The sequence below is a fragment of the Camelus bactrianus genome, chromosome 10, assembly GCF_048773025.1.
Source record: "Camelus bactrianus isolate YW-2024 breed Bactrian camel chromosome 10, ASM4877302v1, whole genome shotgun sequence".
NCBI lineage: Eukaryota > Metazoa > Chordata > Mammalia > Artiodactyla > Camelidae > Camelus > Camelus bactrianus.
The window spans coordinates 24061694-24083336 of NC_133548.1; the positions used below are offsets into that span (position 1 = coordinate 24061694).

General features: G+C 50.2%; 1 protein-coding gene across 1 annotated transcript in view; it reads left to right on the plus strand.

The window, feature by feature from the left end:
• The window catches only part of ABTB2 (ankyrin repeat and BTB domain containing 2), a 172487-nt gene that overhangs the window by 118586 nt on the left and 32258 nt on the right, over window positions 1-21643 (plus strand). The window contains exons 2-3 of the mRNA XM_010964694.3: window positions 9391-9537; window positions 15988-16201. Coding sequence (XP_010962996.2) covers window positions 9391-9537; window positions 15988-16201 — 361 coding nt within the window. The remainder of the gene's footprint in view (window positions 1-9390; window positions 9538-15987; window positions 16202-21643) is intronic.

Consider the following 21643-nt stretch of genomic DNA (forward strand, 5'->3'; position numbering starts at 1 on the left):
ACCATCTTTAGGTCCACGCATGTTGCTGCAAATGGCGTTATTTTATTCTTTTTTATGGCTGAGTAGTATTCCACTGCACGTGCGCACACAAACACAATACATCTTGTGTGTGTGTGTATATATATACACACACACACACACACACACATCTTCTTCATCCAATCATCTGTCTATAGACATTTAGGTTGCTTCCATATCTTGGCTGTTGTAAATAGAAAGCATGGTTCTTTATCAGCATTGACCTTTAGGAAAATATTGGGATTGATTGGCCTTGGGTCCATCCTTTCCTTTTAAGAGTGATAAGTACTTTTACATGGTATCTGATGGCTTTATCCCAAAGCCATTGGCCCTGGGAATCAGTGAGGTCATTTATAAGAATATTCCCATTTATTACGTGCTTACTATGTGTCAGGCATTTTGCTGAATGCTTACTTATTTAACTTCTTTTAATTTTCAAATAATCCTGTGAATTAGGACCTATTGTTAGGCCTATTATACTAATGAGCAAATTGAGGCTCAGAGAGGTTAAGTAATTAGTTCAAGGTCACACAGCTAATAAGATTCAGTGCTGGGTTTTGAACCTTCTTCCCTCTGACTCATGCTATTAAGTCATCTGGAGGGTCTAATAGCCAGAACCATTTGGAATGGGAACCAAAGCCAACTGAAGCAGGTTAGATTTGTTAGAAGGACTCTAGCACAGTACATTTCTGACTAATACACTCGTGTTCTATTAATAAATATCTTGGCCATCTTCCCTGGACCTTGTGATATTTGCCTCTTTTTTTTTTAAAACCCCCAAAGAGTGATGTGTGTGTTACAGGTGCTTGGGCTCATTTATCCGGCTCCTTGCTCGTGGCTGACCCTTGGAGACTTCTCCCACTCCCCTCCTTCTCCTGCCGGCAGCACTGCTCTCACAGGGATTAGCTCAGGAACCACTCCCAGCACAAGCTTTGCCTTCTCTTCCCTCCCTGGCCTGCCTGTACCCCCACCCCAGCATTGGCAGTGGCGAGCCTCTCTTTTTGCACTTGGCCATGCAGTGTGAGCATTTGCCCCAGCTCTCCCCGTCCTCAGTCCTAGCACATCGCAGGCTGCACTGGCTGTGAGTACTGGGTTCCAGGCCACCGTGAGGCTATGTCACGATCACACAGGCTCAGCGCAGTGGGTACAAGTCTAGGCCCAGTGTCACAGGATGGCACAGGAAGTCCCCAGGGTGAGGTGGCCCCTGAGTCACCACCACCAGGCCAGGTGAAGGGGTTGGCTCTCAGAGGGGCCGATTCTTGGAATGAGACATGCAGACAAAAATCTTACCTCCTGGTTAAGAATATAGAATAGTTTCTGCCTGAATTTCTTCCCCTTTTCTTTTTTAAGAAGTAATATTTGTATAAAACAACCAGGTAATTTCCCTTTTATTTAAATTGGTTTTTTTTTGCCTCCGTGAACTCACAGCAGTTATAATAGTGATTTTATTTTTATTAGGATACATATGTTCATTATTTAATCAGTTGGAAAAAACATATGAAGAATAATGGAAACAAAATCATCTAAAGTTCTTCCATGCAGAAATAACCCTCTTTTATGTTAGATGACCTCCATTCTGGGCTCTTCATAGGTGACTAGATCATAGTATTTTTTTTTAAAAATTCACTTGTTTTCTTACATAAAAATTTCATTTCAGATAACTAATTTTCTGCCATATTTGAAATGATGGACGCTCCTATGTTCAGAAGAAACATTCTCTCACCCTCTTCTCTCTCTAAGTACATCTCCTCCCTGGGTCCCACCCCCCACCCACCCAGTTCTCTTATAACAATCACTTTTTTCGATGGCAATAAATCATATTCACTGTAAAAAGTTTAGAAAACAGTAGTTCAAGACATTTTTATGGCCCCAGCGTAGAAAGAACCACTATCACTTTGGTGGTTGTGTGCATGGGTTGGGGGAAAGGCTGATTGATATTTTAGAATGATGACTGTGTGTGTTTGTGTTCGGAATGTGTGACCCTTATACAAAAGTGCCTTGATGTTGCCCTTGGCCCACAGGAACTGGCGTGCTCGGCCACCACAGGTCAAGGACGGCATTTGACAATAATAGACCATGGTCATGTGGTGGATTTTTCTTTTTTTAAGAGACGGCGGTTCCAAGACTCACACTTCCTGGGTCACTCAAGTTTTTAATGTGTTACATCAATACTTTGGAGAGAGGCCACCCAGAATCTCTTAAAAAGTCTTCTAAACACCACGGAGATCTTTTTCCTCAGGAAAAAGCTCAGTGGGCCACGTGTGAGTTCTCTGCCCCGCACTGCCCAGTGTTGTGACTGTTGCTGGGTTTCCCAGAGTTCACCTTTAGGTTTAATTTCCTGAAATTGATCTGCTTGGTTACTCTGGCTTTATTTTATTCTCTTAAGAAGAGTTGGGGGGGGTGGCAATGAACAGGCTGCATTTTGTTAGGGTTTTTTGCTTCAGAAAAATTAAGCAGCAATCCATGATCTCTCCTAGTCTGTTCTTTTCCTCATCCTCTGGTTCTGTGACAGAGCTGATATGTTCCTTAATTAAACAAATCACCAAAATGCCAGTGAGCCAGCATCCCTAGTGGAGACTCCGGGGTCACCCCCACTGCTTTGTTGGGCTTTTGTTTTATGGTGACCCCTCCCTCCCCCTCTAAATTCTCACCCTGCTTGGATCCCCCTGAGAACTGGGTGAGCGAGCCCTGAGGTCAGAGGCACGGCTGCCAGCTGGAGGGAGAAGAGGCAGCCCTGGGCCAGCTCCCCAAGCAGGTCCACCACCAGCAGATCAGGGATTCCAAAGAGAGATGAATTCCAGCCCAGTCTTCACTGTGAGGTTTGCTTTTTGCCATCTTTTTTTTTTTTTAACCATCTTTTAAAGGGAATTGGGGGTGCTGGCAATGAGCATGCTGTACTTCAGCGGCCTCTGATCTCGCCCTGGGTTCTCTGGCCCCTGGCTCCCGGGGCAGTCATAAACCTGCATTATTATTTCACTGTTTAATGGTAAGCTCCCGGCCCCTGGGCCTCCTTTAACCGGAAGACCACCTTCAGCCGGTGGTGTTCTGCTGACTTACTCAGAGTGAGGTGTTAACCAGAGCATGATCGTGTTTGCTTTTAATTTCCTGACCTTGAAGAAGAAGGGGAAGGGGCAGTGCTAACTGGACTGGTGAGTGGTGGAGGAAGCGTTCCGTCCCTGGGCTTGAATGGGGACAGCCCGGGTGAGAGGCGGTGTGGACTCCAGCGTGGGACAGGCTGGGTCTGAATCCCCGCTCTGCCGATTTCTAGCTTTGTGTCCTTTGCCGAGTGACCTGGCCCATGTGAACCTCAGTGTCCCTCACTGATAAATGGTGCCAGTAATGGTTCTGACTAATAGTAGTGAGACCACTGCTAGGCTCTTCACATGGGCTCAGATGCTGCTTCAGCCCACACCTGGCACAGAGCCCTGCTCCATATATGATAGCCTGTCTCTGTTCACTAGTTGTTTTTTTTTTTTTAATTTTATGCCATCTTTTATTTTTTGTTAATCTTTTTTTTTTTTTTTGGCAGGGAGGGTATTTAGGTTTATTCATTTTTTAACAGAGGTACTGTGGATTGAACCCAGGACCTCATGCATGCTAAGCACGCCCTCTGCCCTTGAGCTATACTCTCCCCCCAACTTTTTTTTTCCATCCCTGTTCATTATTAACCCATGGTTCAAACCTACTTCCCAAACTCAGTTTAGACCCCCATTCTTCTCTCTTCCTGTCTCCCAGCTCCTCACTGGAACACGGGCCTCATAGTCTAGTGGTTTCATCTTTAGATGGATTCTGGCAGAGAACTGCATGAGCTTTCAGTTACTCTTAATGAATCATTTTTACCTGGATGATTGACAGCTCATCGAGTCAAGCAACTTTCATTCCACTTCTAGGTTTTTCTCATTTCCTTCATCTTCCCCTTGCTTCAGCACCCATCCCCCAGCCTCTTTGGACTTAAAATGTCAGGAGACATACCATTCAGTGAAGCGGGTGTTTTGTTTTGTTTTGTTTTAAGGATCAACTATCCTTATACTCCATTTGGGGCTCTCTGAAAAATATTCATACTTTAACTCTTCAGCACATTGTCTCTGTATGACTAATGCACAACAACTGAGTATTAAACGTACTATATATAAAACTCCAGATCAGAGAATGGAAACACTTCTTTAAAAATAAAAAGGGTTGGATTATGTGGGCTATTTGGAAACTGTTCAGTGGGGCAATATAATTTTTATTTTCAGAAGCTTATGGATTGAACCCCACCCAAGCTTCCAGCGCCTATGAAAACTGGCAGAAGATGCTGTGCCAAGTTTCCCCCTCAAGGGCAGTAAAAGAGTAATCTTCTGCATCCCGGGTTTCATTTTAAAGAAACAGGAGACAGGCGGTGGCCTGTGCCGTCTTCACAAATGAGCTTCCCTGAGCCGGGTGGGTGGCTAGTGAGTCTGGTGCGGAGTGTCGGGGAAGGGGACGTGGAGAGGATGCTAGACATGTGGGCTGGCACAGGGCCCACCGCAGCCACGGTGCCGGGAAAAGGACACCTGCAAGCCTGGGGAGAGCACTGGGAATGGGTTGTTGAGTTGGGGGGAGGGGACAGTTATGTTACAGTCTTGATGGCCTTTTGATGAATGGTCAGAAAAGCTGAACTGTAAATCTATCTAGTTTTCACACAAAAGGGACAACTTCACATTTACAATTATGGGGGGGGGGGTGTTATTATAATTGGGGGGAAATGAAACCAGGAAAATAGTATTAACAGGGCCTATTTGTTTCCACTGTTGACAATTCAGAAGTTAAAATAGTGGAATGAAGGTGGGAGGACAGGGTTTGAAGGGTACACTTTGGTGCTTGAGGGGCCAGTTAGGGTGCAGGATCCCAATGCTGGATCAGACTTGAGAGGCCATCCAGTTGACCCCTGTGTTTTACAGAGAAGAGAATGAAATCCCCTCAATTTTGGCCTTTGGGCCAAGCCCTGCTTCTGAAAAACCGTAGCACTGCACAGTTTGGTTTGCTAGTAACCCAGTGTGCAGCCCACCGGCTTCTGGCTCGTTGCTTGCTTGTTTGGAGGAGCTGCACCCCTGCAAGCTGAAACCCAGGTTGAATTCCTGGTTGGCAGCCACCAGCAAGCAGGCGGGGTTCCCAGGCTTCTGGGCACTGGGTTTCCCATCCGACTCAATGGCGCCCTCTCTGGGCACTGGTGGTGAATCACCTGGGAAGAAGCCCAGGGCTGGAGCAGAGCCCAGCGACCAAACACGCAAAACAGCTTGTAGAAACCTGGATCAGGTGTGCGTAGGCTTCTTAACTCTGCTGATTTCTCGAGAGGTGCTGGGAATTTCCCCATTTACTGGCAGAATTATTTTCATTCCTGAATTTCAGAGAAAGAAAGAATATGATCTATTCTTATCTGTGGAAAGGTATATGAACCTCTTGGTGAGGGCGGTGGGGAGTCATTGAAGTGTCCCAAGCCAGAGTAAATATGAGTGCATGACCAGAGCTAGGGATGGCAGGGTCCAGGTAGAACTAGGGGAGGAGACAGGCGAGGGACTGCTGCAGTGTCCAGTGAGGGAAGACGCTAGCTTGAACTGGCAGTGACAGATTTCTGAGATACTAAGGTGGTAAGAGCAGCAGGGCTTGGTGGGTGATTGGACGCATGGGGGAGGAGGAGAGAGTTGACAAGTATGACTCACAGGTCTGTCCTTGGGCAACTGGGTGGATGCGGTGCTCAGAGAAGGGACGTGGAGGAGGCGGCTTTAGGGAACGAGATAATGAGTTCCGAGATTCACGGGTTGGGCAACCAGGTTGAGAAAAATTGAGTGATCGAAGATTATGGTGCTGTGTATAGACTGAGAAATGTAGAGACTCACATACTGTCCAGGCACACTGGAGTGGAACATTGTCTCAACAGAAATGCTGGTTTTGTAGAAAAGAAAGGCATCCTGCCTACTGCTCCCCCGGCCCTGCTCACACTCAGTTGTTCATTTCACAGCAACCGACTGATGCCTGTGGGTTTTCCCTGCAACTTTTACAGAGTTCAGTGAGGGTTGATTTGGGGTGTCTTGATTAACTAATGAAGGGATAAAAATTTTATTCCAGCATGCATTCTTTTCTTTCTGAATAGTGAAATAAACAGTTTTTCTTACAGATTTTAGTAAAGGAAGTGGGGTGAGAAGAGAGGTGTCTTTTGTGTTTTTGGAAATCCCTCTTTCCAGAATGAATGCTTTTGCCCTGGGCCCATCTCGTAAAGCTGGGAATTTGTGTTCAGGGCCAAGGAGCCATTGAAGTGTTGAGAGAATTTAAGGCAAATATTTTTGGTCTCCAATGAGAACTACTGAGGAACAGGCTTATGTGGGAGAGAGAAGAATTTCGGATTGACGTTAAAAAGGTCTTTCTTAAGAAGCAGATTCAGAAGACAAGTTGTGGAACTGCATTCTGGAAAGATCAGAGGGAATGAGAAAGACAGCCTTCTGTCTGTAGAGTTTCACAAGAGGCCTCCAGGAATCCCTGACAGGCGGTGCCTGGAGACACATTAAAACGAAAGTCATATTTCTGGGTCTTTCTTTATATTTCCTCCTATCAAACCCCAGGCCCAAACAGAACTGAAGCCCTCTTCTCGCAAATACCCTCATGCTCTTTAGCTAAAGGACAAGGTGGCCAAAGTTAGGACGTCATTTCAACAGCTTGAGACTCAAGAGATTGCAATTCCAGCCCCAGTTCAGTTTTCTGTTTTGTTTTGTTTTATTTTTTTCCCAGTTCATCTTTTGATCCTCAATAATCTTGGGCAAGTCACTTAACTTGGTGGGGGTGGAGGGCATCGATGTTCTCATCTAAAAGATGGGTGCAGATAGTACCTCATGGAGTCTTGGGAATTGAATGTGACCACGCACATGAAGTTATCACAGGCCTGGCACACAGGAGCCCTCTGTGAAAGTCAGCGTGGCTATTATCAGTAATGACTGCCCTGCCTCCCTTGCTGGGAGAGAAAATTACGTACTCGGTGTTAGAAGTCTCTTAAAAGCAAAAAGTACTATGCAAAAGCTGTGATGCTATCAATTACTATTATTAATAATAGGCTCATAATTACTTTTGCCACAGTATTAAGTGAAAGCTGCTTTGGGTGGGTGATGACTGGGAAAATGGGAACTATTATTAATGGAGCTGCCAGCTCTTGTTACTAGATCCATTGACATAATATTTCTCTCTGGGAATCCTTTGACAAATCAGCTGAATTTCCTATTCCCTTGCCCTAAGCACTGTAAATCTGATCCACATGCCCCAGTGTTGTTTCTGGGGATTAATGATGGGGAGAAGAGGAAGAGCGAGGCCTGCGCTGGGACCTGTAGGTGCCGAGGAACCCGCCTAAATGTGGGGGTAGGAGTGCGGGTGGGAGGGTTGTCTTTTGTTTTACTCATTTTAATGCTCAGAGCCAGCTCTTCCTAATGTGTTGGGTCCTCAGCTGTCAAGGAGAGGTTCCACTTTGGGAAACAGGGCTGGGGGCAGGGGGAATCCAGTCATGCCCTCCTCCTCCTCCCACTGGAAACAGAGCTTTGAGGAAGTGCTTTGATGCCCTGCTTTGGGAGTCAGCACCCAGATGTGATGGGAGGGGCCTCTGCCATCCTGGAGGGTCAAAAGGAGATTCAAGGGAGGGCAGGTCTCAACCACACGGCAGGGCAGGGAGGGTGGGTCGGGGAAGGGCAGGCTCGGAGGGCAGGGCTGACCGGCAGCTGCACCTGCAGAGTGGTCAGAGAACGCTGCCAGGATCTGGGCAGAGGAAGCCGGCCGCTTGCCCCGTAAGAGTCACACCAGGCCCAGCACGGGGCTTGCATAGGTGAGATGAGTGGTGGCAACACTGTAGCAGCATTGTCACTTGCACGAGCCACCAAACCGGAATAGCCGTAGGTGAGCTTGGTGATGTGTTCATTGGACCTGGGCTCACAGAGGGGTGAAGTGTGTACACTCTAGAGCCAGTCAGACCTGGATTTGAATGCTGGCTCGGCCACTTAGTAGAGCAAGTAATTCAAACTCTCTAAACGTTAGTTCCCCGATATCTAACATGGAGACAGCAATGCCTATGTTGCTGAGAGAACAAATGAGACAGTGTAAGTAGAGCCTGCACTCCCAGCACAGAGTGAAAGTAATAGCATTAGCATCCGAAGAGCACATACCCTGAGCCGTGCACCGGTCCTCGCGTTCACATCCAGCAACTCGGTGACTCCTGGCGGCCACATCGTGAGCCAGGTAACTTCGTTATCTCTAGTTAACACAGGAGGAGTCTGAGGCACAGAGAAGTGGAGTAGCTTGCTCAAGATCATACTGCTTGCTGTGACAAAGCCAGAATCAGGAACCCGCAGGTTCCAGCTCCCGGCTCTGTCTTACCCTCTCTGCTGCGGGTCCTGGGACTGTTGTCATCCTTGTGACGTTTCTGTGTTCAGGATGGGGAATGCTAACCCCGATTTGGCCACATCCCAGGGGCTCTCCCGTTATCTCAAGGAATTTTAGGAGATTTTCTCCAAAGTGACTGATTAAATTCCTGTGGGTGTTTTTCTTTAAAAAAAGAAAGTTCAAGAGGGTTGGACAGAGATGCCTTAATCAAAGAACCAGCAGTTACCAAAAACTGGGAATCTCTTGGCAACATGCTCTTAAGAACCAACATGTCATTGTAAGTCAGTCTGATTTTGCTTTTCTGGTGCTTTCTAAGAAGCCACACAGTGAGTTGGAGAAATTTACAGGCTGTCACCCTTTGGGATTGATTCTGACAGCTCTGCTCCTCTGTTGCTGAAGTGCTAATGAAAAACACTAATTGGCCTTGGCCAGTAGCTGGGCTGCGGCTCCTTCCTGGAGTGGTGAAGGCAGCATCTCTTTCTCTGTGGCTCCTCCTTGTCCCGTTCTTGGCTCAAAGAAGGAAAGAGGAGAGCATGAGGAAGTGACAGGACTCAGAAGGAGGTACTGCCCTTTAGGTGGGCAGGACGGACGTTTGCCTCTGACATCCCATCCCCTGAGCTCCACAAAGACAAAGCCAGTTCTCTTTGTCACCCCGGAATCCAGAAGGCACAATGCATGGGCTGAGTGAGAGGCCCGGTACATAGTCAGTGAATGAGGAAGGGAGAGGTGAATGCGTTCTTACATGGCCCACAGCCTCTGGAGGCCAGCTCCTCGTGCTGCTCCAAGAAAGGATGGTCGCCACTTGGTTAAAGCCACATCTATAGGTGGGCCATGCCTCATTCTGGCTCCTGTAGCACCGTCCACAGTAAAAAATCAGCTGTCCTGAGTGGAACCTTGAGACTTGCCTACCGACCCCACTCGACCAGATGAGGAGCAGGGCTGTGGCCTGCAGACCTTTGCTGCCTCCTCTGCTGACCTGTCCACCTTGTTTCCTCACAGGTGTCCTCTCCCTCCCCGCGTACTTCAGTCCCTACAACGGCGGGTCCCTGGGCCACGATGAGTGCGCCGACGCCTACGCGCAGCTGGAGCTCCGGACCCTGGAGCAGTCCCTCCTGGCCACGTGCGTGGGGAGCATCTCGGAGCTGAGTAAGTGGGGCACCCGTGCTTCATGCCTTCTCTGAAAGCTCCAACCAGCCTTCAGGGCCAGAGGTTGCAAATGGGTGGCCCACAGGCATGTATGGTTTGGCCAGCAAGTGCACTTCATCATGTCCAAATCCAGATCTCTGGTTTCTCTAGAGAAATCAGATACTCTGGCACTGCTGAGCCCCATTCCTGCAGGACAGGGATCAGGGGAGCTGAGCAGCGGCTCAGGGGACACCACGCACTCCCTACATTGTCACATGCCTCAGTATCTATAGCTGGCCCATCTCATTCATTTATTTTACCTGCCTGGCACCAGAGGCTCTGAATTTACAGCCAGTATTTGAAAGAAAGCACCTCCTGAAACCTCAACATAGAAAAAAGTGGTGCTTTTCTGGCCGAAGGAGGGTGTGGTCAGTGACCCTCAACCCTGCAGTGCCCTGGGCACCTCCCAGAACCTCAGGGCTCTCTGGAATGCAGCAAGACACCCCTGGGTCTAAGTCATTACTGTTTGACAGCTGCTTCAAAAGAGAGTGTTAGGAGGCGAGAGGTACCTGCATCTCCCAGTCTCTCCCTCTCATCAGCCCAGTTATTTGAGAAATCAAACCGCTCACTCTTCCTCCTTAGTTCCCCCTCGTGGTGTCATGAGACCACCCAGTGGCGGGCGGGGACACAGGCCAAGGGTTGTAGCACATGGTGTGGAAACAGATGGAGTTTCACTCTGCTGCAGCCTTTTCCGCTTGTGATTTCTTTGAGTTTTCTGGCCCCTGAATAGTGAATGGCAAATCTTTCTGTTTCTGCAGGACACAGCTTCCTCCCTTCCTCCCCCGAGTCCTCCTCCCCTTCCCAGGACAGGAAGTCAAAGTGCCTGGTTCAAGGTCGGATTGGGAGTAGGGCTGGAGAGAAAGCAGGACTTGGGGCCCTCTGTCTCTGGGGGGCCTTGCAGCATGGCCACCTGAGTCCCCTGCCCCTTAGAGACTCTTGGGTGTACGGCTTGATCTCCACTCCTGAATGCCTTCTGGACAGCGGGCTGTCTTGGGGCTGTTTGGTGAATTCTCCTGCCTTAGAGGGGAGGGGCACACTTAGCCCTCAGTCTACTGGAGAGCACCTTGGTTTTGTTTTGCATTTTGAACGTTAAGTGTTCACGGCACCCTGTGAAGCACCTTAATCACATGACCTCATTTACTCTGCAGGACAACTCAGTGAGGTTTGTCCTGATGACGGAACTGAAGCTTAGAGAAGAAAAGTCATTTCCCCAAGTCTGGCTGCTTGGACTATGGGCTTCCTAGACATGGCTAGCAGCCCAGCCTCCAGCATCTAAGGGCAGCTGAGGTCAAAGTTGGAACCTGATCCTTTGTTTTTTATCATAGAGGCCTCTGTGCCCGTTACAGTCCACAGTCAGACACAAGGGGAGCTTTTGAAACTTCCCTCAGGAGAAGGGCTTGACATCATTCTGTCCTTGCCATTCAGCCCAGGGACCAAGTCCTATCGGTTCTACCTTCTAAAATTATCCCAAGTTTTTGCTTGCCCCTTTCACCACCTCCACTGCTACTAACTCAGCCCAAACGAGGATATTTAAAACCCAAATTGGATTATGTCACTCATCTGCTCAGTATCCGCTCCATTACCCCCTTGGCTTCCCAACACTCGGTGAAACCCAAGATCCAATATATGATCTGGTTCATTGCCTACTACTCTTCTCTTGTTGACAGTGCTTCAGCCACCGTTGCCTCCTAGCCAAGATCCTCCCACCCCAGGGCCTTTGCACTAGCCGTTCCTCTGCTGGTGACCTTTTCCCCCAGATGCCCAAACATGTTGGTCCATTCTTCAAGTCTCTGCCCAAATGACACTTGCTAGACACCCCGCAGAGAAGGATTCTACCCTCGTTCCTCTGTCTTCTGTTATGGCTTTGGTTTATTCAAAGCACTAATCGACACTTGACATTTGTCATGTATTTACTTGTGAATAGATGGTCATCTCTCTCATATGGTTAGAACATCAGCTTCATGAGAACTGAGACTTTCTCTGTTGTGTCCCCTGCTGTGCTGTATTGCTAGTGATGAGAACAGTACCTGAGCTGTGTGTGTGTGAAGGAAATGAGTTCTCTCTACTGTTCAGTTTTTGCCTCCTAAAACCCACCTAGAACTGGTCCTCATCCTGGCCCAGGCACTCCTCAGGCCAAAGGGAAGACGCCTCCCCATAGCATCCTTCACAGACAACCCAACAGGCGGTGTCATGTGCCAAGTTGCTTGAGCTCCCTCGCTCTGAAACCAGAGATTTTGCTAACTATTTTGAAGGAGGGAGGAGACGAAGGTGGAGGCAGATATTGCAATTTTTTTCTCCGAGACTAAAGAACTTAATGAGGCTAGTGATACTTGGCGCTGAGCTCCTCATACTTAGAAGTTTACCTCGAGTTTAACATGCACTCACTGCCTGCACCTCGCCAAGACCAGCCTGCCAGGTAGGTTAAGAAGTTTCATTCTTGGATTAGGTCCAGCTGCACTGGGAGCTCGGGCACTTCCTCTGTCCCTCTCTACCCATGGGAGTGTAAGTGAGAGGGAATGAGAAATAAATAAGACACTTCTTTTTAAAGGGAGCCAGATGATGTAGGCCTTATTTTGAAGACTGTGCTGAATTCCAGGCTCTCCCCTCCTGGTTTTATTCTGTGGCTCCTACTGGGGCTTGGACAGACCCCAGAGGAAACCTGTAGCACGTCTGATCCAGGCTCTCATGATTAACAAGCAGGGAGGGCTTACTTTTCCATGCCTCGTGGGTGTTTCTGGGCTTCAGATTGAGGTCTCATTGAACGTCAGATCCATTGATTCTCACGTACAAGAACATTTCGGAAGAAGCTCTGAGTGCCCAGCTGGACCAAACGAAGAGCACGGCCCCATTAGGGCCACAGCTTCCCAAACTTGCTGTGTGATGGGTCAGGGACGGTATCCCCCAACCCTGTTGCAAACTGAAACTTTTATAAAATATAATAAAAAGGAATGTCTAGAAACATGAAATAAAGCACAGGTACGATGCAAGCCAATTTTTTAAGAAGTTACTAGATTCAACAGGCTCGGGAAGATTTTTCAGGCTCACTCTCAATTCTGAAATGAACTTGTGAACCAGTAACCAGCAGTTCGCAGACCACACGTCAAGTAGCAGTGACACAATGGTCAATGGCTGACAGCATGTGTTTGGGACACAGGGACCCGAGTTCAAGTCCTGGCTGGCTCACTTACTGCTTGTGCAACTGGACAGATCATTTAATTTCCTTGAGCCTGTGTCCTCGTCTATAAAATGGAAATGGCTCCCTTGTGGGGTGGTTGTAAAGGCTAGAGATTTTGTCTATCTTTTCATGTCTATCACGAAGCCTAGAAAATAGAAGGTGGCAGCAGGGAAACCACTCTGGGAGGACATCCAGGGCAAGCGGCTGTCTTTGGCTGTAACCAGGTAGATTTTAGATGCCTGATGGGAGTTGTCTGCAGGCATTTGTCCTTCTGGTCATTTAAAGAGACTGACAGCCCGCAGCTGGGCTTCAGAGAAGCATCCAGGAACTCCACCTCCAGTCACCATTCTGCTGCCTTCGTGGTTTCCTGAATCTTCTTTGTTCCTGGCTTCCCTTTTAGGGAACCCTTCAGAGGCACTTCTTTTCCTTCCTTGAGTTTCTTGCCTGCATTCTGGCTGGAAATGTGCTGCTAAGGGTTCTCCACCAACAACAAGGAAACAATCTTAGGCATAATTAATGCTAATGACTCTACCTTGTTGCGCTTTGGAAATGATATTTCAACAAGGTTTCTTTGATGCTATCGGGAACTCTTTGAATTCTCCTCCTTGTGGTCCCGAAGTCACGCCAATAGTTATGACATTTAGATCTGGAGAAACGGGAGCCAGGTTTCAATTTACTGCAGTCAACTCAGTTCTGGGAGGCGGCTTGGCCTGGGGGTTGGTGCCAGTTTCTACCACCCAGGAGCCTGAGGCCAGGGCTGGGATCTGGCATTTCAGGGCTGGACTCCGCCTGTCCTGGGAGATTCAGGGCAGTGCTTGACTGCAGGCAGAGGTCCTGGAAGGAAGAGCACCACCGGTGGCCTGTAGGATAGAGGACTAAAAACAATAGGACGGTAGTAACAATGGTGTTATATTTAACTTTTACGAAGTACTTACTCTGGGGCAAGCAGGATGTTTAGTGTTTTATGTTTATTATTTGAATCCTCAGAATTTTTAGGTTGGAAATGATTATTTCCATTTTACAGAATAGGAAACCAAGGCTTTGATAACTTCCGTGAGGCACACGGGTTGGAAGTAGCAGAGCCCTCATTTGAAACCAGGCAGCTCTGACTCTGGAATCTGTGCTCTTATCCATTTACCTGGTGATTCTCAAACCTGACTGGACATAAGATTCACTGAGGGAACTTTTACAAAATACAGATGCCTGGGTCCTGCTCCAGACCTGCATGGGAGCCAGGTGACAGGACCTCGCTGCCCCTGGCCCTCCTGGCCCTGGGGTTTGTCAGAAGGCCCCCAGGCAGCTGAGCTACAACTGCGAGATGAGCAGAGGCCGCTGTGTAGACAGGAGTGAGACCCAGGAGTGGGGGCATGGAGGGCTCTTTCCCAGTGGAGATCTCCAGTTCCAGGGCTGTCGCCGTCCCTGCTTGAAAGCTAGATGTCATCACTGTGGCTGTGATGGCAGAACTTGGCAGCCAGTAAGCTCAAGTCAGCCCCACTGGAAGTTGTATTTTAAAATGAAATGAATGCAAGGGGGAGGGTATAGCTCAAGTGGTAGAGCATATGCTTAGCATGCATGAGGTCCTGGGTTCAATCCCCAGTACCTCCATTAGAAAAAGAACTAATTAAACAAATAAACTTAATTATCTCCCACACCAAAAAAAAAAATTAGAATGAAAGCATAAGGCTCCTTTTTTTTTTATTGAAATATAGTCAGTTTGTGATGTGTCAATTTCTGGTACACAGCCTGTTTCAGTCATACATATACATGCATATATATTTGTTTTCATGTTCTTTTTCATTATAGGTCACTATGAGATATTGAATATAGTTCCCTGGGCTATGCAGAAGAAACTTGTTGTATATCAATTTTATATATAGTGGTTGGTATCTGCATATCTCAAGCTCCCAATTAATCCCTTCCCATTCTGTTTCCCCTCTGGTAACCATGTTTATTTTCTATGTCTGTGAGTCTGTTCCTGTTTTGTAAATAAGTTCATTTGTGTCTCATAAGGCTACCTTTTCATTCTCCACATATTTGCTGAGTTCCTGCTGCACAGTAGAAGCCGTGCAGGGCTGGGGACGCAGTGGCACAGAGTATGAGACTCAGATGCTGTGTAAGGCAGGTTGACGGAATAAGTGAATGCTGAATGACAGGTCACTTGTCATATTAAAGCCTGCTCATTTCTCCCACCTTAGGGTCAGCCTTGTCCAGAGGCTTTCTCTGAAAGGGGCTATCTGTTAGGAATCGCCACAGAGAAAGGGAGCTGACCCACCATGGACGCCCCCCTGACTTCTCAGGCCTGAGAAGAACGGAAGGCGCCACTTTTCCTAGAACGAGGGGCCCGCAGGTGCCTGGGGCCGTTTCACCCATCCTTTCTCAGCATTGTGGCCTCGCACAATGATGGGATGTTTCCTGTCCCGGGCTGGTGGGCTATTGAAAAGACCTGACTTGGGCAGAAACAGCACAGGATATGGGGACCTGAGGACCCCATGGCCTAGATCACAGTTCACTTCATGGACGTTGGAATCACATCAGTCTGGATTCAAATCTAGACTCCACCATTTACTAAACCTCTGGGCACCACGGCATACCTGTGACCAGGGAAATGCATGGAGACAGTAAACGTTTGTGTACCGAATAAGCCTCAATTTCTTCATCTGTAAAATGGGGATAATACCTGGGCTCAGCATTGTAAGGATCAAATGAAATCCTACTTCTAGAAAACAGAACAGTCGGCACCCAGTAAGCATAGCGGGTGGTGGAGGGGGCGGTTCTTACTTGAGGCCATGCAGAGGAAGTTACCTTTTCTGCAGAAGAACATGGGCTTTGCCCCAGAAAGCACGGGGGAGAATCACCGTGCAGCCTGGTGCTGCTGGCGGAGGCTGGGAGAAGAGGCCTGGAGGCTCCCATGGTCTGGGAGCTGGGGGAAGGCCCAGGGTGGTGGAGAGAGTGGGGATGTTGAAAAAGAAACCGCATTAACACAAGTTCTGGAGAAGCGGGCCCTGCCAAGTGTTTCATTCAGTTGTAAAGGCCAGACTTGAAGTGAAAGGGAATCTGAATTGCTATTGTATGTCTAGGTGACAGCTTCCACCTCTGCCTGTTGCCTCTGGGTAAACAGTAATTACCACTCTGCTCAGGGAGCTGCTTCTCTTTAGCTGGCAAGTATCCTAATGTGGGCCTGAAACTCAGACTTTGTTTTCTCTTTTTCTCTCCCTCCTTTCTGCCCTTCCTGCCAGGTGACCTGGTCTCCCGAGCCATGCACCACATGCAGGGGCGCCACCCACTGTGTCCTGGCTCCAGCCCCGCCCGCCAGGCCCGCCAGCCGCCCCAGCCCATCACCTGGTCCCCTGACGCCCTCCACACGCTCTACTACTTCCTGCGGTGTCCCCAGATGGAATCCATGGAGAACCCCAACCTGGACCCCCCCAGGATGGCCCTGAACAATGAACGGTAGGGATCTGCCTTGGGCTGGTCACCTGGTGGGCCATGCTACCTAGTGTGTGTCAACTGACTGAGTGACTGACAAGGTGGAAAAAGAGCCCTCACCCTGGCCTGTGTGCCTGGGAGGAGGCGGCCTGACCTGGGCGTGGACTGGGATCAGATGTATGAAGGCCTGGTCTTGGAGTGCAGCGGGATTTTTTCACCCTGGGCTGAATGGTGTGAGGTCACTGAGGCTCAGAAGGTGGGCTTTGGCCTCTGTCTCGGGGCTGCCAGCTCTAGCACTCACTACCTGGGCTCTCTGAGGTTCAGTTGCCTCTTTTATAAAATGAGGTATTCATTTTAGAATGAATGGTTGTAAGACTTAGAAAGGTGGTTGTAAGACTTGAGTGAGCTAGTGCCCTCAGAAAAAGCACTAAGGACAGTGGGTGGTAACTGGCCCTCCATCAGTGGTAGCTGTCACCTCTTTTGATGACAGCAGTGTCACTGTTAGCATTTTTGTTAGGGATCTCAGGCATATTTTGCCCTGTCCACTCATTTTACAGATGAGAACATCATGGCTCTGGCAGATTATTTGATCTCTAGCAGGTTAGTGGATGAATAGCTCCAGGATCTCAGGCCTGCTGGCCCCTAGTCTACTGCTCTCCACAGGGTCTCAGCCCTTTCCCAGCTGGGCAACGGGCTGCTAAGAACAGATGTGCAGGTTGTACACTGCACAAGGGGACCCAGTGAGGGGCATGAGTAGGGGACATACATGAGGTCATGTCAGCTTGAGGACAGGATACCCATTCTAAATGGTCTACTCAGGGGGTCGTCACCTTTTAAAAGTTTTCTGTCCAGGAAAGATGCTTTTTTACATTTTGTCCAATATGTATGCTGATGTGAGCCTCAACTGGAGGCTACCGTATGGCCACCCAAGGCAGGGGCAGTCCATGGGCTCAATCAAGAGTGGTGTAATTAAAGGTCCAGGGGGTGGGAAAGACTTGCCTTTAGTTTAGGAAGCTCTGTCAACGAACATTACACCTCATAGCAGGGCCTAGGAGAGGGGCGGGGCCTAGGAGAGGGGCAGAGCCCAGGGGGTCTGTGCCCCATGGTGGAGGAAGGTGATCTGAGACCTTGATCCAGAGAGTGCCACCGCTATCCCTGCCCCATCCCCGGCTGCCCAGTGTCTTTGGTATGCACTGAGTCTCAGCAATTTTGTGGTCCTCATACCCGCTCCACAGCCAGGCCCCCCTCTTCAGGGCCTCCACAGTCACGAAAGACAAAGGTACAAAGGTAGATTCCCATACTAGCTCATTAAAAACAGCCGTGAGGAAAACCCTGGCAATCCTGTGGACACATGACAAACACTGGGAGCGGGGGATGTAGTGGCTCAGGAGTCAGATGGCCTGGGCACAAACAGCAGCTCTGGAATTCATGAACCTTGAGACCTCTGCAAGGTTTCAGACCTCCCTGGGCCTCAACTTCCTTGGCTGTTAACACAGGGCAGTAACAAAGCAGCTGTGTGACGTGCTATTTCAGTGATGATCGGCAAGAGTTTATTGATCATTTGCCATGTGCCAGGCACTGTGCTGAGCACTTTACATGTGGGTGCCCACTTACAGGAAATAGGTGCAGCTCCATTTTACAGATGGATAAGTGGAGGCACAGAGAGTCAGTAGCTTACCAAGGCCGCACTGGCTCTGCTCATAACCATTATACCATCCCATCTGTCGTTATGAGGGCAATGAAGCAGTGGTGGCCCAGTGCACACATGTAGTAGATCCCAGTAAACACTAGCACTGCTGCTAGTGGTGTCATTATTAGATCACTGTTGTCTTATTTCTCTGGGAGCTGGACAGTGAATGAGGGCAGAGGCAGGTCACCCTGGGCCTGACACAGAGCAACAGGGCAGCAGGTGCAGGCCTCAGGTTTCCTGAAGGAAGCACCCAGCAGGGAGGGGGAGCCAGAGCACAGGCCCTGCGCCCCAGCTGTTTCTGCTCTGGGGAGAAACTTTTGTGGTTACCAGAACCAGCTGAGGGGGAGAAGGGGCAAGGTAAACATCTGGAGGGAGGGGGGAGGGGAGGGGAAGCTTGCTTGTTGCTTGGTGAGGTCCCCAAAGGTGCTAGACTGGGTCTAAGGCCGGGTCACCCAGGCAAAGGTGGCTGGGAGAGGAGGACGAGGAGCCTTCCCTGGACCCGCTGCCCTGGGCTGGCGTGGCCCTCCGGCTGTGACGGTGGCTGCTGGCGGTGGCGCTGAGCAGGGAGGTGCTCTCCTGCGAGTGCTGTGCCCGGAATCCCTTGGATGTCTTTGTGGCTACCCTCTGGCTTTTCCCCCGGGAGGATTCCCAGCCCCTGATGCTCTGAAACAGCATCAGGGTTTCTGTAAGCCCCAAGCTGCTTGTCTATATGTGATCCTGATAGCTGAGCTTGAATGGTAACATAACACACGGGATGTGTTTAGATACCTCGTTATTTAAAAACCACACTGTCTTGGCACCACTTGGCGGCACCAAGAAATTGGTTGCAAAGGCATCTTTCCATGAATCATTTTAAATGAGTATTAGACACATGGGAAATTGGAACCACCACTAGGAAAACAGAATCCCCAAATTTCAGATTCGACTACTGAAAGGAGGACACCTAATATAACCAGGCCAGCAGACAGCCCGCTGGTGGCCGAGTTCCTGGCGGCTAAGTGGGTCCTGCTGAGCTTGGACTCACTCACCCTGGGGGCCTTGGAGAGCCCCCTGGCCTTTCACTGCAGGCTGGGCTGCGTGTCCCCGCAGTCACTGCCTCTCTGATACCCTCCAGAGCTCTGGGGAAGACCTTCTCTCCTGGGCACAGAGGAGCTGAAGTTGGCTAGGGCTCCAGAGTGACACAGGTTTGCTTTTGTGAGTCTGAGGATGTCTGTCTGTCGCTTTCCCTCTCCTCCACTACTTCATTCCCTTGAAGTTGCTCCCTCTGTCCCATGTCAGGAGCATGGGAGTCAGGTCCCCCAGCCAGAATTGGACAGAGCCTCTGGTTTCAGGTGTGATGGTGGGTGTATGGCCCGGAGGCCTTCCGCTTGGGGGTTTGATGGTTTGGGGATTTCTGGGTCCGTTGGGACTAAGGAACCTCTTTCCATGGCCTCGCACACATGGGTGGAGGAACTCAGTTTGGTGGCTTGGGTTTGGCCCATGGCACCACTGATGGCAGGGCCACCCAGTCTGCGCTCATAGATTTCTGCTTTGAAGAAAGTACCTTTCTTCCTTCTGGTTGGAGGCTGTGTGTGACCACAAACGTGCTGACAAAGGGCAGGCAGGCCATGCGTTGCTCCCTCTGTGTGAAGCTCATCCCGGGGTCCCTGCTAAGTCACGCGCTGCCTTTGCACTGGTTACCAGGCCCTCAGCATCTCTCCGCAAGGACCTTTCTCCCCAGAGCCTCCTGCTCTGGGTTTGGGAGGAAGGAGGGGGTTGTAGACAGGAGCTCCAGGTAGCATGGGGGCACTGTGCAAGGTACAAGAAGGCCCTCTGACGTTCCTCCATCTGCTGCCACAGAGAGCCGGGCCACCCCAGAGAAAAGAGCACAGGCTTCAGAGCAGAGACCTGGTCTCAGATCAGCATCTCATACTGGCCCCTCGGGCTCCTCATCTGTGAAATGGAGCTGAGTGACCCCCTCAGGGAGGACAAAGTAAGATACTTGTAAAAGGAGCCAGCTCTTCCTTTTAAAGGGCAGTTCTACCTCCTTCTGTTTCTTTTGTGCCCCACGACGAATCAACAAGGTAGGTGCTAGCATCGCCTACATTTTACAGATGATGGCACGAGGCCGGGGGCGGGGGGAGCGGGAGCACATCTAGCTGCTGAGTTTCTGGGCAGGGATTCGACTCAGGTCTCCCTGACCTGGAAGCCGTCGCCCTTCATCGTGCCAGCCTACAGCTTTCCCACCTGGCAGCTAAGACCCAGTCCTAAAGCTCTAAGACAGTCTGGGTGGATCCTGGCCCTTGGGGCCACCCCGTCCGGGGCCATTCCAGCCCCACCTGCCTCTCCTCTCCCAGGATGCCTCCTTGCCACCCTGGGAGAGCCTCGCAGCTGGAACCGCCCTGCACCCTCCCCAGATCCCTTTCTTGCTGGCAGCTTGCATCACTGGCACCAGTGAAGCACAAGGCAGGGTCTGAGACACAGGATTAGTCACAGCTGCTGCCCTGCGGGGCATGTCATCACCCGGGACCCAACTTAGAAAGTGAAAGGACTTGCTGTGAGAGACCAGCGTTACCCAGGGAGATGGGGGGAGCCTCCTTCCTGCAAAAAGTCTGGAGGAGAACGGTCAGGCATCTGGCTTGCTAGTCGTGCCTGGAGGCAGAGGGATGGGTAGCTGGAAGAGCATCCTGGGCAGAGGACGTCGTCATCCTGGGAATGAGGAGTTGGGGGAGGTGGGAAGAAAGGCTGTGCAGACATGCAAGAGCAGAGGGAGGTCCGCCAGCTTGCCAGCAAGCTGCTGGAAGACAGCATCATGAAGCAGAGCACATGGAGGGAGGCAGATACAGCTGGAGATGCAAAGGAGCCGAGGTGGACAGGGCGTGATCCGATTTTCTGCTTCAGAACCTCGGGCGAGGCGGGGCTCAGGCTCACCAGGCAGTGTTCCCAAGCCCAGCAGCAGCAGAGAAGCCAGACCCTTGAGGAATATCTGGGAATACTGGGAACGAAGTGGGGCCCCTTGTCCACAAACCAATCCATTTGCTTAAGCTTCAAGCCCTGGCTTCTTGCTTCCCTTTCCTCAGCCCCGCACGGTGCACCTTCGTGGAGGGCCACACACTCCGTGGACCTGGGGCCTGCTGGTGTGCAGAACGTTAGGCCAGGAGGGGTGTCTGATCTGGGATGGAGCCTAGAAACATCTGCTGTCTTGTGCTTAGCCAGCAGAGCCCGGTCTGAGGGGGAGCCTGCTATTCCAAGACGCGTGTTTGAGATCTAACTTATCACTCTCTGATTTTAAAACCTTCAATCTGTCACTCAGTCTGTCCAGAGCCCAGGTTCTGCGGACAACTAACATTTAGACTTCCTGGCCACCCGTAGGGGTATGAGTGCTCAATGCGTTAACATAGCGCTTTTAGAATGGTACTGGGACACAGTCAGTGCTCAGTGTTCGCTGCCATGATGGTTAGCATCTGGCTGAGACCAGGTGGCAGGATGAAATGTGGGACCTGTGGGGAGAGAAAGGAGCAGTGTGAGAACGCGGAGACACAGCCTGCAGGGATGCCGGAGGGAGCTGGGACCTCGTGGGCCAGAACAAGGGGAGGGCTGAGCTTGTGGCCTAGACTGTCCTGCCCTGGCTGTCCAGCTTGGTGGTCTCTGTGACTGGCTGGTTTTTATTGGCCCTCTCCCGACCCATCCCCTCGCAGGGCCTGGGCCACTCTGAGAGTGAGGGAGCTCCAGGAAGCCCTGCCCACACTGCTCCCTTGATGCCGTGAAGAGAGGTGCGCCTAGTAAGATCCCCTCCA